The sequence below is a fragment of the Lissotriton helveticus genome, chromosome 11 (assembly GCF_964261635.1).
Source record: "Lissotriton helveticus chromosome 11, aLisHel1.1, whole genome shotgun sequence".
Taxonomy (NCBI): domain Eukaryota; kingdom Metazoa; phylum Chordata; class Amphibia; order Caudata; family Salamandridae; genus Lissotriton; species Lissotriton helveticus.
This window is the reverse complement of record NC_136072.1, coordinates 191,461,021-191,477,724: the sequence shown is the minus strand read 5'-3', so window position 1 is coordinate 191,477,724 and position 16,704 is coordinate 191,461,021. Positions and strand designations below refer to the sequence as shown.

Sequence of the window (16,704 nt, the reverse complement as noted above, 5' to 3'; positions counted from 1 at the left end):
TTCTCCTGTGCTCTCATTTCACCATGCTATCTTCCATTTGTTGCAGACATTTACACCTGCTAAATCAACTGTGTGGTTGTAGACCTTAGGTATCGGCCATGGCTCTGATAATGTACCTTGTCCGTGCCCAGCCACGAAAAATCCATCATTGCCATCTGTTACAGAGCTGATATTCCCCAATGACCTTCTTAACACAATTTCACTAACCTGTTCCTCAGCGACCTAGGGAAAAACGCATTTGTCCACTCTACACACTACCCCAGCAATTTTACAGAGCTGACCACACCAGCTCATAACTAATGGCACCCTTCGGCAACTATCCCTGTCAGCCACCCCTTACCAATTCAGTCTCTCACCTCCAAGTTCCTCATCTGCTTCCATTAATCCTCTGTCACTACCCAATCTTCCTTCTTTATCCTTTAGTTACTCAGTATAGTCAATCATGTTGTACAACCCTGTCACATATTTCTCACGCTAAACTAAAATTCCTGAGCCCTGTTCCACCAGTTAGCTATATGGAGGGGAGGCACTGCCCTACATGCTCCATTTGTGGTGAATATTTAAACAAGAGTGTTAAGGTCACTTAACAGCTCAAATAAAGTACCCTCATACATGAGTATGACAGGGCTACTCTGTATATCACAAAATACCATCTCTTCTGCACCTCTAAATGTCCATGACGCAAACTCAATGACATGCTTGTGACCCTCCTGCTCCTGGACCATCAATGCTCCTAATTCCTACACATTGCATCTGTAACTATGATAGTTTGGTCATTACAGTGATATGCTTTCAATTCCCCAGCACTGACTAGCATCTCTTTATATCACTGGACCAAGCATTGAAATGGTATCCCTTTTTTCATCCAACATCTCATGGTAAACGTTCTCTCAAAAATTTAGTCTATGTTGTTAGTATAATGTTCTGCCATTCCGAGAAGGTATTGGGGCGGTTCGTCATCTCTGGGACCAGGCGCCTTTTTGACATTTTCCAACCAAGTTTAATGAAGGCTTCATCCTACTACCAGATAGTCCACTGGTTTTACAGCACATTTTCATTTTTTCTTAGTTAACATAAGCCCATCTCTTTCTGATATGCTTAACAGTATACTGAATACAGCATTTTATTGCTTTACTCTCAACCACCACACCAATATATTATCTTGGAAGTAAGCTACCTTACCCTCCTCTCCAAGCTATTGCTGCATGCCCCCCTGTAACCCAACCGAGACCAATGCCAGCCCGAACAGCTAGCCTTTGAGAACCCAAATGCACCCTGTAGCATCACAAATGATGTGAGATGTCTTGAGTCGTGATGCAACATAATTTGATGGTATGCATTAGGAAGTTCTACGATGGAGAATACTATGGCACTCCTCGCGGTTTGTTTCTCTGTCGATGACAACTATGTCAGCATTTGTAACAAATTAGAGCATCAGTGCAGGGTGCGTGAGTTGTAGCCGTGCAAGTGGTGTCTCAAGTGAGTTTAGCGGCTAAAAAAATTCAATAGTAAACATGGTAATAGTGTAATTATTTTGAAAACCACTTTCAATAACTCTTTTCCTTGAGATAAAGTCTATTGAGTCTTCGCCTGTTGCAAACAGCATCCATTGTTCCCTTGATCAACAGCAAAGGTGGCAGGAACAACTTTCAGGTGGTTCACAATGACCCCTGCTTCATTTGTAATCATCGACAGTGAAACAAAGGCAAAAAATGGTTTACAAGATTATTATTTCATCCTCAAGTTGAGATTGCAATTTCTAAGCATGGCAATTGCACCTCCATCATTTCCTCTTGACTTCTACAAACCTACTCGCCTGGATCTATAGAACTCTGAAGAGTTGGTTATTCTTAAAGGCACTTTCCTTTACAATAAATATAAAACCCTACTAGGCCATAAAACATCACAGTGAAGCAACTAAAACATTGCAACTCTTAAGATTCTTGAACATATTCAAGATAGTTTTCATTGTCTGAAGAGGTACCAAGCCAGTCATTATAAACATGTTGGATGACAGCCATATTTTCGCACCAACAATTTTGATTCTTTGACACCTTCATTTGATTTTGGGTCGGTTAGAGCACACTGGCTTTCAAGACAAGACAGATAGCATACTGGCAGCATCCCTTTTTACTGCCCTAGATAGGAAAGAGTGATGTGGTGCACTTCAAGGTCCTAGTCTGAACTTCAACTTCTTATTGTTACCCCAAAACACAATTCAAAGACTGTCAAGCTCCAAACTGTGAGCAGACTAAGTCCACATCTTGAGAGGCCTTTTAATTCTTGAGGTTCCACCGCATATCTATTTAAAGTGAACAAATCTGCATGTGAAACTCCATGGAGAAATCAGGAATTTCCAAGGGAATCCATCACAGAATCGCATATTTCTATTTCCTGGTAATTCCTCATTTGTAAGGGGACCCTCAGGGTCCAGTCTGTAAACTCCAGATAACTCAGCGAACCCAGATTTACTGGCACCCCCGGTATTGATAATAGTGCAGGAGGGGCAGCATTACCAGGAGGATTAAAAGGCTTCTTATAATGTGGGCCCAATTGTGGGTGGGAAAAATCCTTCAATTGCTCTGATTCATTACATGATGACTGGCTGGTGACAGACAGGCTAAGTCAGAATGCCTGACAAACTGAGATCTTCGCAGAGGGAGGGAATGGAAATGCCTGGCCATGCTGCAGAGGGCCCGCCTCACTGTAGAAAGTGTAACCCCACTGACGCTGGTAAGCAACCTTGGAGTTTTGAAAGAAGTAATCCTAGTTAAGCTTGATCAACTGTGTTACTGCTAGAAACTTACACTATTTCACTACAAATTGTTTTGGGGATAGCGCTATAAAACTGGAAGGTTTCTCTGCAGTCCAATTGGAGTTAGTTACAGTAGGAGTAGGTCATCAACACACATAAGTGGCACTTACTCTAGCTCACCTACCTTAGGAGGAACAACCCATGCTTTCAACAAAAAAATAGGAAAATGGTATGTTGTTCCCCATTCAGGGGACAAATACTCAGTGGGCCCTCTTCACAAAGGTAAATCTACATGTATAGATTTCCTACAAGTAAAAATACTCTTACACTTTTCAGTAGCTAGCAGTAGTTACTTTTTTCGGCTATTCGCCATTTAGGAGAGTAACGCTACTCAAAAGTGCAGACTTAAATGTTCTCACCCACTGTAACAGGGGGTGGAGTCAGTAAAAACGTCAAATGCGACCATAAAGTTACTATTAGTAGGGCCTGATTCACAAAAGTAAACTTTGTGGACAGGCCTATCATTTTATGTGCGAAGTTCTGCGCCACGACTGCAGATTCTCTGTAGTCGTAAGCGTACAATTAATTTGAAATTTGTGCAAAAAAAATAGTAAACTTATACAAAAGTGTAAGTTTACCGTTGTGAATCAAGCACACAATATCTTTACGCATATGATGTTTCACACTCTTGGCAGAGACCTCTGCAATCGGGCAGAGATCTCAATGTGGATGAAGTAGAGGGAACATTTTAAAAATTATTGAATTATAAAAAAAATGGTAAATATATTTTTATTTTAAATAGTAATGTGAATGAGTTGTATGTTGCATGAATATGTTTTAATTTTTTATGAGAGTATATTTATGTATTAAGAATATTGAATGAAGCAAAACTGTAGCATGTATTACACAGATGTTTTGTACCGTTGATGGTTATGTAACTGAATAAAGGATTATTTTTGAGTTGTATGTATTTATTTTAAATATAGAACAATATAAACATTTTATAACATTAGCAGCAATTTTAAATTAAAAATGTCATTATATTGTATAAATGAAATTTAAATAACATTATTTTTGCAAGTTTAAATAAAAAACAAATACCACAGAAGTAAAATATATATATTTAGTATTTATTAAATATTATTAAAAGAGATGTATAGAATTAATGAAAAATAATTTATTGTTAATAAACATTAATGTTACATTCATATTTACATTTAAAAAAGAGGTACTTAAACACAATAACATAAAATTAAGTTTTATTAGACAATTTTTTTTATATGAAGTAAAATGTATTTATATTTTTGATAGTTTAAATGATTTATTTAAATTTTATTATTAGTTCCTATGGGACTTTTTTCAAGTCCCTATGTGCTTTATTTTCTATGAAAGGGTGTTACACTGGTGGTTGCCATGGGTGGTGCTGGACATACTGCAGCTCTGAGCTAGAGTACATTTAGGACTGTTTTTGGTCCTTTTAGACTGTAGTAATCATCAGGGCCGGACTGGCTACTGGGCATTTTGGAATGGTGATGTGCTGTCGGCTGATTTCGTTGATGGGGACCTGCTCCTGCCAAACGAAATTTGTTTTGCTTTGTTTATTTCAAAGCACACGCAGGTCTCCTTCAATGAAATCAGCCCCCACCGAAGTGAAATCAGCCCCCAGCTCGGCAGCATTCCAAAACGCTCGGTAGTCAGTCCGGCCCTGGTAACCATAGAAGGAGAGTTTGTGAATAGCAATGGGTTTATTCATTTGTGGGTGGGTGTTTGCCCTTCTCTAAATCCCTCCTTACTTCTTTCTTAACAGGTTTAGTCAAAAAGAATTCCCATTTTCCAGCCACTCCCCTCTGCCCCTCCCACATTTGCTACTAAATCAAAAGTGGGATTTAAAAAAATAAATTGTCGGGGCGTGGAGCTGCGCCAATTCAGCAGTGCCACGCTCAGACATTTTAAAAACGCAGGGATGCGCTGTATTCACAAGAATACGGAGCACCCCTGTGTCTCCTCTAGCACTGGTGCAAAAAAAGCTGACTAGCGCCAGCATAGGCACCCTGCGCCATGCCATGTTGCAAGGGGTGGTTGATAATCTGCAGGAAAGGACATCTTCCTGCACATAAATAATCATTCACGCCGATTTGCTCTTTCTATGTGTGCTGCATGCAGCACACATGGAAAGAACAAAAAATGAGGATAAATGAATAACTTCTCCTCGTATGACCATGCTCACGCCTGGTAATCCATGGCATTAGAATGGTGCTGGTTTTGGCGCTGCCTCAGCCTTGTAAATCTGGGGCAGCGATAAAAAGCAATGGTTTTGCTTTGGAACGCCCATAGCAACACCCATGGCACGCCCCTTTACCACAGTGGACTACTGAGGAAAGGGGCATATTTACAAGGTGGCGTTAAGCCATGGTAAGAGGCTTAGCTCCACCTTGTAAATATGGGAAATGTTGCTACGCCACCGGAGCGTCAAGACAAGTGTAGCTCCGGTGGTGAATGGGGCTTGTAAATATGCTCCATAGACTTATGTGTGCGAAGATCTACGCAGTTAAGATGGAGATCTCCACAAAGAAAAGATAGGACAGGCAGAGGTGTAGACCTCCATACGTGAGTAGCATTTTGAAATGAGTTAGTAATACTACTGTAGTACTTCTAAATGTACTACAAAATGCAGTTTGTGAATATGGCCTAGTATGCCTAGAATATGGCAGGGAAACAGCGCTCAGAATTGTTAGTCGATATTTTAGTCATAAATCCGCCATACTCAGAAAAATACGTACAGTCTGAACATTGCTCCTCACAAGAAAGTAGTTATTTGGAAATGAAAGCTTTTTGTTGTTGTTACAAATTAGCAAAGTGTGTGCATTTAGCAGTGACTAAATTTGTTACTGCGGGTAAGAAAAGGAAGGGGCAATCCACAACAAAAAGAAACAAGCATTGGTAACTGCATCAGGTTTTGCCTATGTGATTAATAAGCTGGTTTTTGTTGTAAGCTTGCTGAGTAGTTGTACAATATAAGTTACAGAAAGGCTGTTAAAGTGTTATGACTTGTTTATGGTGTTTTTGAGAGAGAAAATCATGAACGAAATTGAGTAAAATTTGGGAAATGGCTTGAATTATACTAAGAACCTACATTTAGCTCAATAGCGTCATCTACTGGGTAAAGTGTATAAAATAATGGACAAGGCTACATGCACTCTTTTAACGTAATATTTAGTTTACCATACTATTGTTTTATTGTTTTTTGAAGCTCTACGTAAACCAAGAGAGCTTCACATCCCTTAGAAATCGAGGTTAGCAGGGGAGAGTTAAAGGGAAAGTGGAGGTTATGCTGAGAGATGCCCATTAGAGTGAATACAAAATTAAGGATTCTAAGGTATTCTGAGTTTGCTGGAATCATTTTTGATGTCAGGGGTAAGCAGTCCTTGAGACATGAATGAACCTATTGAGTGTAGAGATCTGACCACTGCTGTGAAGGGATTTAAGGCCAAACCAGGAGACTTGAAACTTAATTATCTACTTGCCTGGCACCCAATGGGGTGCCATCAAATGCAAAAATGCCAAAGATCAAACATGCAATACTGTTCTGGGTTCTATGGAGCTTAGAAATGGCTTAGCAAGGACACCAAGATGAACAACACTGCAACAGCTCATGCCGATGCAAGATAGTAAAGAAGAAGTCAATGCGCGATAAAGTTACTGCCAGAATGACAGTAACGCCTGGTGTATCATTTGCAGTGTATTGACAATAGAGGAAGGATGCCACGAAGGCAACAAAAGTACTGATGGAGAATCTTGGCCACACTGTTGATGTATGGGAAGAAAAATAACTCTTAATCGAACAAATTTAATTTTGTGTTATGATTTTATTGATACATATTGAAACTATATGTGAGCGTCCAAACATTTATTTAAAAAAGAACCTTTGTATTAAATGAATACACTGCGACTAAATGAGCCAATTCACCAGGGCCAAGAAAACTTTACATGGGGTTGTGTGCATTTTTCAAAAACCGTTATATACTGAAGTTTTACTTCCGAGGATTACCACTTCAGTCTTGTCTGACTTGAGTTTTAGGCAGTTGGATCTCATCCAGGTGACTACTGTGGTTATGCAGGTGGTGAAGTTGGTTTTCATCATGAGAGTGTTTATCGTCAGGGAAAGTATCAGTTATGAGTGTCATCTGCGTAGAAATGAATGTTGATGCCGTGCGATCAGATAAGGGGGCCAGTGAGGTCAAGTATATTTTAGACAAGGTCGAGCTGAAGGATGATCCCTGGGGAAATCTACAGTTGAGGTTCTTGGCTTCTGATGTGAAGGGTGGCATGCTAACCTTTTGTGTTCTTCCAGTGAAGAAGGAGCATTTCCAGTGGAGGACGGGCCCTAAAATGCCTATTTCGTATAGTATTTTGATCAGGGTGAAGTGGGAGACTGTGTTGAAGGCCACTGAGAGGTTGAGCAGTAGAGCGTTGACCGCTGCTTGTTTCCAGGCCTCCAGGAATGTTGCAGTGGTGATGGAGGTGTTCAGGATGCGGATGAGCACTTCACTGAGTGGGGAGTCACCCCAGTTGTAGATGTGGCGGGTGCAGCGGATCCGTCAGGGCCCACGAGTCGATGGTACCCGTAATGTTAGCTGTTTCTTCCTTGGTGACTGTTTTCCATGTAATCAGGGTGCTTCTGAGTTTTTGTTGTGGGTAGGCAAAAGGCAAAGCTGCTGGGGTTCAGTTGAGGGTCAAAGTTGCTGTAGATGGTTTTGATTTTGTTGCTGATGAATTCCAATAGGTTATTGCGTAGGTGTTGTGAGGGGGCGATTCTGTTTGTGGTGGAAGCCAGTGCGGTGTGTTACTTGATAATTGCAAAAATCTGTTTAAAGCTATTAGTGCAGTTATCTATGCACTCAGCTAGGGCCTTCCTCTTGGGTTCTCTTATCTGCTGGTGGTAGCATCTCAGAGCTGCTTTGAAGGTGTCCTTGTCTGTTTCTTTGAGATTTGTTCTCCATCTTCTTTCCAGTTTGTATGCTGTGTTGTTTTTTTTTAGATGAGTTCTTCAGTGAACCAGCTTGCCTGCTTCCGGGATCCCTTTTGGTAGCTGTGTTTAGGGGCTACAAGGAAGTATGTGATCCGTTTGTCAAAGCTTTTTGATGTCATTATTTAGGTTGCTGGTGGGGTTGAGCTGGTTCATGCGCAGCGTGGGGGACCAGTTTGAAACCTGCATGCTGCTCCAGCTGCGTCAGGCCAGGCATGTGGTGGCAAGTTTTGAATAACGAGGGATGTTGATTTGGAAGTGGGCTTTGGCGAGATTGGTCCAGGTGGGAGGCGTGGCTGCAGTGATTATGATGTAATGGGATGTGGCAGAAATGGGGTTGAGTGGGTGTTTGGCAGCGTGTGTGGGTCTGATGAAGTATTGTGTCAGTCTGAGGTTTCCTAGGCCTTCGAGCATGGCGACTGAGCTAGGATAATTCTGGTCTTCCAAGTGAAAGTTGAGTTCTCCTAGTAGAACATAGGCTTTGGAGTCGATGGTGAGAGGAGCAACAAAATCTGTGATGTTGTCGGGAAGGTAGCTCATAGTCCAGGTGAGCATTAGGCAAGGGTTCCATTAAGGGTGAATATTGCAGCGATTGCAGTTTGGGTACTCCATGAAGTGGGTCGCGTTCTGTGTGACTTTGGTGCAGTTGATAGTTTCTTTGAAAATTATTGGGATTTCTCCTCCTGGTTTGTGTTGGCGGTCCTGTTGTGCAATATTGTATCCTGTTGGGATGGCCAAGGCTATGTCGGGGACCAACTCAGTGGTTAGCCACGTTTTTGTAAGGAAGAGGGAATCCAGGATGTCGATGTTTAGGACGCCCCCGATTTCTGAGATGTGTTTGCTGAGTGAGCAGGTGTTGAGGAGCATGCATGATAGTTTGTCTTGGGGTGCGTGTTTGCTAATGTGAGTGGGAGGTGTACCATGTGTAGGGTGCTTGAGTGTAGGTGGTGTTAGCATGGTGGGGTGGCTTGTAAGCAAAGTGACAGTGAGTGCATGTCAAGGGTTCTTCTGTGTAATGTTTCGCTGTAGCTATGAGAGGATGGACGCCTCAAGTTGAATGACCGGAGGGGTCGTGGGGGACACTGCAGAGTATTGTAGATAAAGGATTGTGGTGCTGGGTGCAGTCCAGGCTCAGAGGGTGCAGAGTGGCTTGCCTTATTGCCTGCATTTATACTTTTAACTGAACAATGCAACATATGGAATATGGAAGTTATAAATGGCCTTGTATGCATTTTGTTTTATACTTTTCTACAAATGGCTAAATGTTGAATTAGTAATTTGACTGATAGACGCAACACATAGGGAGCATGGTAACTATACCTCGTGTGCATGCATTTATTTTAAACTATATTGCATTATTGCTCTGTGACTGAAAGATGCACCATGGGGAGAATCGTAGTGTGCACAAAATAACAAGGCGTTTGTTCACAAAGGTGCTATTGGATTTACTTTTAAATCTGGCTTCTACAACAAATAGCTTGTGAACTACTGATAGCTCTCCAGTCACCTGTAAGTAGCTCACCTGTGTGCAGCCCTACCAACTTAGCTGTTGCTTGATGAGGTAATACAAGTATACCAAAACTGAAAGTGTGTAATAGGGACAAAAATGTGTACATTTTCAGGACTCATATATTGATGTTTTGAAAAAAATGGTTGAATTTCCGAAAATATATTTAAAGTTGGTATTTGAGTGCTAATTTGCGTGGCCTTGAGAAGACTCTTGGTGCCAGGGGCATTGCCGATATGGCTGTTATGTATTACAAATAAAGGGGGGTTATACATTGATGGTCCTTTTTATATTACTTCTGGAAATCCAGACTGATGCCCTGATATGGTCACTGCTGGTAATCATGCTTGTGGTGACCACTAATGTAATCTTATCTGATGTGGTCACTATTACATCATTAATAATAATAATACTAGCTCGATGATTTTCACAGAACACACACACCTTTTACTACAGAAAATGTTAGAGACCCCTGGACTAATCTATTTTACTTATTTTGAAAATGTTCTTTGTGATTTGTTTTATGTTTCCTGTCTGAGAGGGCTTATTTTACAATAAGAAAAATACCTGCAAGGTGCATCAGCTGTGACGACACAACGTTAGGGGGTCTAATTCAGATCTGATACAATTGACACTTTTTGAATTTCTATTGAGTGATACAATGGTTGACATCACCATATTTGTTTTACATACTTTAAAAAATGTTTATATATTTAACATTACATCATCTAAACATTGGTATTTTTTCATTCCTTTTTTGGATGTAAATAACATGCAATGTAAATATTTCATAATGTGTATACTTCACCTGAATTCAATCGTATTCTTTTCTTTACTGTCTCATCCTCAGATATGCTACTCGACTTCCGCCTTCTGTTAGCTAAGTCAAAATAGTACAGAATCACCATTAAAAAACATACAAAAATACACCTATTTATAAGTTTGTTCACCTGGTGCAATATTACAAAACATTCCTTTTGTAACTAAAGAAGTACAGTCATAGATAGGTAGACCAGGAGCCGGAGATGTAGTTAAGTAGATTTATTAGTTCATGTAAGTTGGTACAGGGTGCCCCACGGGGAGCAGCATCCTGCTGCTCAGCCCTACTTAATCTAACCGATCACTCATTCAAACCATGCACACACACCCAACATTCTATGACATCACACTCATGCAGGTTGAGCAGCCAGGACTAGGAAGCATAGGATATAACAATTCCCACAGTAGCTGGCTGCACCATGATGGCCAGTACTGGCCCATCCATTTGTATGATTGGGAGCTGTTGCAAAGATGCTGCCTCCTCTTTCCCAAAGTTTGCTAGAAATAAGTGAACCTTGTTTTCCTTGCTTGTCAAACACCTTCATTAAGAAGCTAGTTGGGATTTCAGATGTCCTACAAGCAGTGGCGGCTCGCAGAATGAGTGCTCTGGGGTGGTGGGGAGGCTCAGGGTGGGGGGGGGGGGTAGTGGAGTCGGACATACGACGCCCTGGAGCACAGAAAGTAAGTAAGTAAGGAGGCTGTCATCATGCTGGAAGCATCATAACTGAACTGGGGTGGCTGAGTGAGCTAAAGAATGGTGTTGGATTAAACCCAGGTCAGTTGACTAGGGGTGAGTGTTTGATTTCCTCAAACGCTCCGTCCATCATCCCCTTTTCTATCGCTTTGTTCACCCTAGTTGGCAGGGTATGTTCAGACGTGAGTCCCTTGCTCACTTGGCCACTGGATTCAAGATAGCCTGGCTGATGAGGATTATGAATCCGAAACCGGTCCCAGGATGCTTGTTTCCGGTACAGGGAAGACATGGCTTGGCAGTTCGGGCTGGACTGTTCCCATGAGGCACAGGGTTAGACTGATTTGCATATGGCCATGTCTGAACTGGGGTGGCTGAGTGAGCTAAAGAATGGTGATGGATTAAACCCAGATCAGTTGACTGGGGGTGAGTGTTTGATTTGCTCAAACGCTCCGTCCATCATCCCCTTTTGTATCGCTTTGGAAGCATCATAAAGACATGGGAGGAGCAACACAAAGTTTAAACCAGTTTCAAATGCAACATGAATACTCAGTAAAGTTGAAAGAACAATATTAGTCCTTACATAATTCAAGTGAAGTAAAAAAAAAGCACTTGCAAAGCCAATATGTTTGACTTTTGGACTCACCCGCTGACAAAAGCAAACAAACATAGCAGCTGCTGCAGCGCAAAACAATTTAAAAAAGTAATGTTTTGTGTATGCAATGTATGGATGAGAAAAAATTAAAGGACTGATTGCGATCTTGGTGGACAGGGTTACTACGTCACAAATGTGACAGATATCCGGTCTGTCAAATTACAATTCCATTATATCCTAAGGAACTTGTAATACGGCGGACAGAATATCCATCATGTTTGTGACGGCGTCTCCCATCCAACAAGATCATAATCAGGCCCTTAACCCCTTCCACGTGGGGCTAATTCCCCCGCAGTGCGGGGGGGGAGGGCCGCGTGCGGCGCCGCGGTTCTCGTGACGAGCCCAGCTCATCATGCTGCACAGTGGAGCTGTGTTCATGACGAGCTGAGCTCGTCCCGACTCCGCCCAATCCCGTAGAACGCCCGCACAGGTGGGGAATTAGCCCCGCGTGGGCCGTCCGCGGCCGTTATGACGAGCTCAGCTAGTCATGAGCACAGCTCCTCTGTGCCTCATGACGAGCTGAGCTCGTCACAAGCACGCAAGGGGTTATTGTGCAATGATGCAGTGTACATTTCAGAAGTAAAATAGTTCCTTATGCATAACAACAGACGTGGAAAGGTATATCAAACAAAACAAACGAACAAACTGAAAAAGGTGAATCTAAAATACTCCTGTGGGCGAATCTACTAGTGACTGTCAATGTAGTAAGCCAATGGCTAAAGTTCCCTGAACTGCAGAAGCCAGTGGCTGAAGGAAGCTTACTATATGTTTGCCATGAATGGCGGAAGAGCCTTTAGACAGCAAACCTAATGATAACATTTCCACACCAGAAAATTCAAATAAAAGGAATGTAGTATAAGTACCGACAGTGCTAATCGTCTTGGATTTTTAGCTGTGAAACGATTACAAAAGCCTACACCAGCACATACAACACATGCACAGCATAAGCAGAAGCAGTGCAGGCTTTCCCCAACACACAGAAGAGATACAGCACAGGCAGCAGCAGCAGCAGTACAAGCTTCACTTCAAAGGAGAATCAGGTACATGATGTCACAATACACCTCAAAGCCAGGGCTAAAATCACCGAACCAAATGATCTTCCCGAATTCCTATTATTTGGAGATTGTTACCGATGCAGAACTGATTAAAGAGAACTGTACTTTAACACGCAGAACAGATAACACATTGATAGTCCGCAGCAGTGGAAGCTTCCCTTAACACACAGAACAGATTACAACACATTGACTTAAAGCAGCAGTGCAAGCTTCCCTTAACACGCAGAACAGATAACAACACATTGACAGGCAGCAGGAAGGCAAGCTTCCCTTAACACACAGAACAGAAAACAACACATTGACAGGCAGCAGGAAGGCAAGCTTCCCTTAACACGCAGAACAGATAACAACACTGTGACAGTCCGCAGCAGCGCAAGCTTCCTTTAACACACAGAACAGATAACAACACAGTGACAGGCAGCAGCAGTGCAAGCTTCCCTTAACACGCAGAACAGATAACAGCACATTGACAGGCAGCAGGAAGGCAAGCTTCCCTTAACACACAGAACAGAAAACAACACATTGACAGGCAGCAGGAAGGCAAGCTTCCCTTAACACGCAGAACAGATAACAACACTGTGACAGTCCGCAGCAGCGCAAGCTTCCCTTAACACACAGAACAGATAACAACACAGTGACAGACAGCAGCAGTGCAAGCTTCCCTTAACACGCAGAACAGATAACAACACATTGACTTAAAGCAGCAGTGCAAGCTTCCCTTAACACGCAGAACAGATAACAACACAGTGACAGGCAGCAGCAGTGCAAGCTTCCTTTAACACGCAGAACAGATAACAACATAGTGACAGGCAGCAGCAGCGCAAGCTTCCCTTAACACGCAGAACAGATACCACCACAGTGACAAAGCAGTATTGCAAGCTTCCCTTAACACACAGAACAGAAAACAACACATTGACAGGCAGCAGGAAGGCAAGTTTCCCTTAACACGCAGAACAGATAACAACACTATGACAGTCCGCAGCAGCGCAAGCTTCCATTAACACACAGAACAGATAACAACACTGTGACAGTCCGCAGCAGCGCAAGCTTCCCTTAACACGCAGAACAGATAACAACACTGTGACAGTCCGCAGCAGCGCAAGCTTCCCTTAACACACAGAACAGATAACAACACAGTGACAGGCAGCAGCAGTGCAAGCTTCCCTTAACACGCAGAACAGATAACAACACAGTGACAGGCAGCAGCAGCGCAAGCTTCCCTTAACACAGTGACAGTCAACAGCCGTGCAAGCTTGCCTTAATGCGCAGAACAGTTAACAGCACAGTGACAGGCAGCAGCAGTGCAAGCTTCCCTTAACACGCAGAACAGTTAACAGCACAGTGACAGGCAGCAGCAGTGCAAGCGTCCCTTAACATGCAGAACAGATAACAACAACAGTGACAGGAAGCAGCAGTGCAAGCTTCCCTTAACACACAGAACAGATAACAGCACAGTGACAGGCAGCAGCAGTGCAAGCTTCCCTTAACACAGTGACAGTCAGCAGCAGTGCAAGCTTCCCTTAACACAGTGACAGACAGCAGCAGTGCAAGCTTCCCTTAACACACAGAACAGATAACAACACAGTGACAGGCAGCAGCAGTGCAAGCTTCCCTTAACACTCAGAACAGATAACAACACAGTGACAAGCAGCAGCAGCGCAAGCTTCCCTTAACACAGTGACAGTCAACAGCCGTGCAAGCTTCCCTTAATGCGCAGAACAGTTAACAGCACAGTGACAGGCAGCAGCAGTGCAAGCTTCCCTTAACACGCAGAACAGATAACAACAAAGTGAGTGGCAGCATCTGTGCAAGCTTCCCTCATCACACAGAACAGATACCACCACAGTGACATAAAGCAGTAGTGCAAGCTTCCCTTAACACACAGAACAGTTAACACCACAGTGACATAAAGTAGCAGTGCAAGCTTCCGTTAACAGGCCGAACAGATGACAACACAGTAACAGCCAGCAGCAGTGCAAGCTTCCCTTAGCACACAGAACATTTTACAACACAGTGACATAAAGCAGCAGTGCAAGCTTCCATTAACAGGCCGAACAGATGACAACACAGTAACAGGCAGCAGCAGTGCAAGCTTCCCTTAGCACACAGAACATATTACAACACAGTGACATAAAGCAGCAGGGCAAGCTTCCATTAACAGGCCGAACAGATAACAACACAGTGACATAAAGCAGCAGTGCAAGCTTCCGTTAACAGGCAGAACAGATAACAACACAGTGACATAAAGCAGCAGTGCAAGCTTCCCTTAACACACAGAACATTTTACAACACAGCGACATAAAGCAGCAGTGCAAGCTTCCATTAACAGGCCGAACAGATGACAACACAGTAACAGCCAGCAGCAGTGCAAGCTTCTCTTAGCACACAGAACATATTACAACACAGTGACATAAAGCAGCAGGGCAAGCTTCCATTAACAGGCAGAACAGATAAGAGAGTGGTAACAGGCAGCAAGAGTGGCCGCTTCCATTAACAAATCTTAGAAAAATCAAGTCCTAACAAGTTAAAATAAAACCAAAATGTAAATAACAAAAACGAGAAAATTAATCCTTTCATCCTCACATTGAAAGACACATTTGCGAAACTTTTTTGCTGGAGCGGGCTATCAATGGAACAATGTACATGAACGCCATATAATAAAAGCATAACTTAATTAACATATATGGTTACTTTCCAACTGCAATTGAAGAAAGCCAACTTTCAAATCCATCTTCCTGCACATTTCTCCAGAAACCAGTCACTCAGCAAGCAAGGATCCTCCACCTTCCCCAGGGACAAAGACAGAAATAAACTTATCGGTCCAAAACACATGCATACAGACACACTGACGTAATCAACGAGCTTGCTCTACCTCAAAGAAAATATCAGACTTCTGGAAAGATATGCACAATCCTATCTAGTTTTGTAATTAGCAACTAGTGTAGAGGTCACATATGTACAGTGTTGATCATAAGAGAACGTCAAGCAGAGATGCTGCCAGCTTATAATAACAAACACATTGATAGCTTTGTTATGTGGACAGAACACGGCACAAGCGAGTGTGTAATGCATTAAAGTGTACAGTGAAGATCATGTGCAGGTGTACAGCGCTACAAAAGTGCAGAATCTAGTGCGTGCACAGCTGGTTCTATGGAAGTGGAAAATACACAGCAAATATGGATGTATAGTTCAATGAAGTGTTCAATGTAAAGCACAATGAGGTGCATAGTGATGTATAGTGGAGAGTGCATGTAGTCCTACACTTGTGTGAGGTTGTTGGGACAGGATTGTCCCCTGTAATAGCATGGTAGGGATAATCACCCAACTCATATTGGACAGAGGACTAATGTCCCTGTACTGGGTTAGACATATAAAGGAGTGCAGGCAGCATACTGTATTTGGGGATTGATAGTGTGGCCATGCCTATTTTTTTATCTATGCCAGAGAGAGTGGGGCCTGCAGGCCCTCTTCTGCAAGGTTCTGCAGTTATGTGAGTATCCAGAACCTTACAGTGACATCCTGCATGTATGTTGAGTGATGTGACTAGTGTGCGTTTAGTACATGTGCAGTAGTAGGACTCTCTGTATGTCCTCTGTCTGAATACTGAAGCCAGTAGGTTCCGTTTTGGATATGTCTGGTTTAGCATGGCATAAGATGAAGATGGTGACAGATTTGCCAGACACTGCAAGTTTTTTGCCTATATTCCAGTGGTTGAATAATGGAGATCCAGACACTGAAATAGTGAGGCTGGAGATACCTTTAGACATTCCATGAGAATGGTTTTTCGCAAGGGGCTGCTGATTATTTCTTCTGGACACTGCCACTTGTCTGATGGTAGAGGTGGCAACTCGGGAGGTTTCTTGGTCAAGCCTGACCTTTTGCCTGCCCCTGATTATGTCTTAAAAGAGGCTGATGACAGCCAGTGGCAGAAACTTTAGAAAATTAATTTTACCCATGTTGTGGGTGCTCCAGTTTAGAGATAGCCCCAGTGCTAACTGCTGTTAGAAGCATCACTTTATAAAAAAACAAAGTGTCAGGTGAGCAGAACGGGAGGTAGACTTGAAAGAGAACACACCAAAACTCAGATCTGAAGCTTGACACATTAGATCCTTATCCTCTGTCTAGAAACTTTGTATAAAAGTGGGACCCAAACCATCACATGCATTTTCAGTGCCAAGTCTTTCATGACCAAGGGG

The 16,704-nt window shown here is 42.6% G+C and overlaps 1 protein-coding gene across 2 annotated transcripts in view; it reads right to left on the bottom strand.

The window, feature by feature from the left end:
- LOC144792068 (uncharacterized) overlaps positions 1-16,704 on the bottom strand; it is a 211,900-nt gene that overhangs the window by 19,645 nt on the left and 175,551 nt on the right. For both annotated transcript variants that reach the window (XM_078666915.1, XM_078666916.1), the window contains exon 15: positions 10,097-10,168. In XM_078666915.1, coding sequence (XP_078523041.1) covers positions 10,097-10,168 — 72 coding nt within the window. The remainder of the gene's footprint in view (positions 1-10,096; positions 10,169-16,704) is intronic.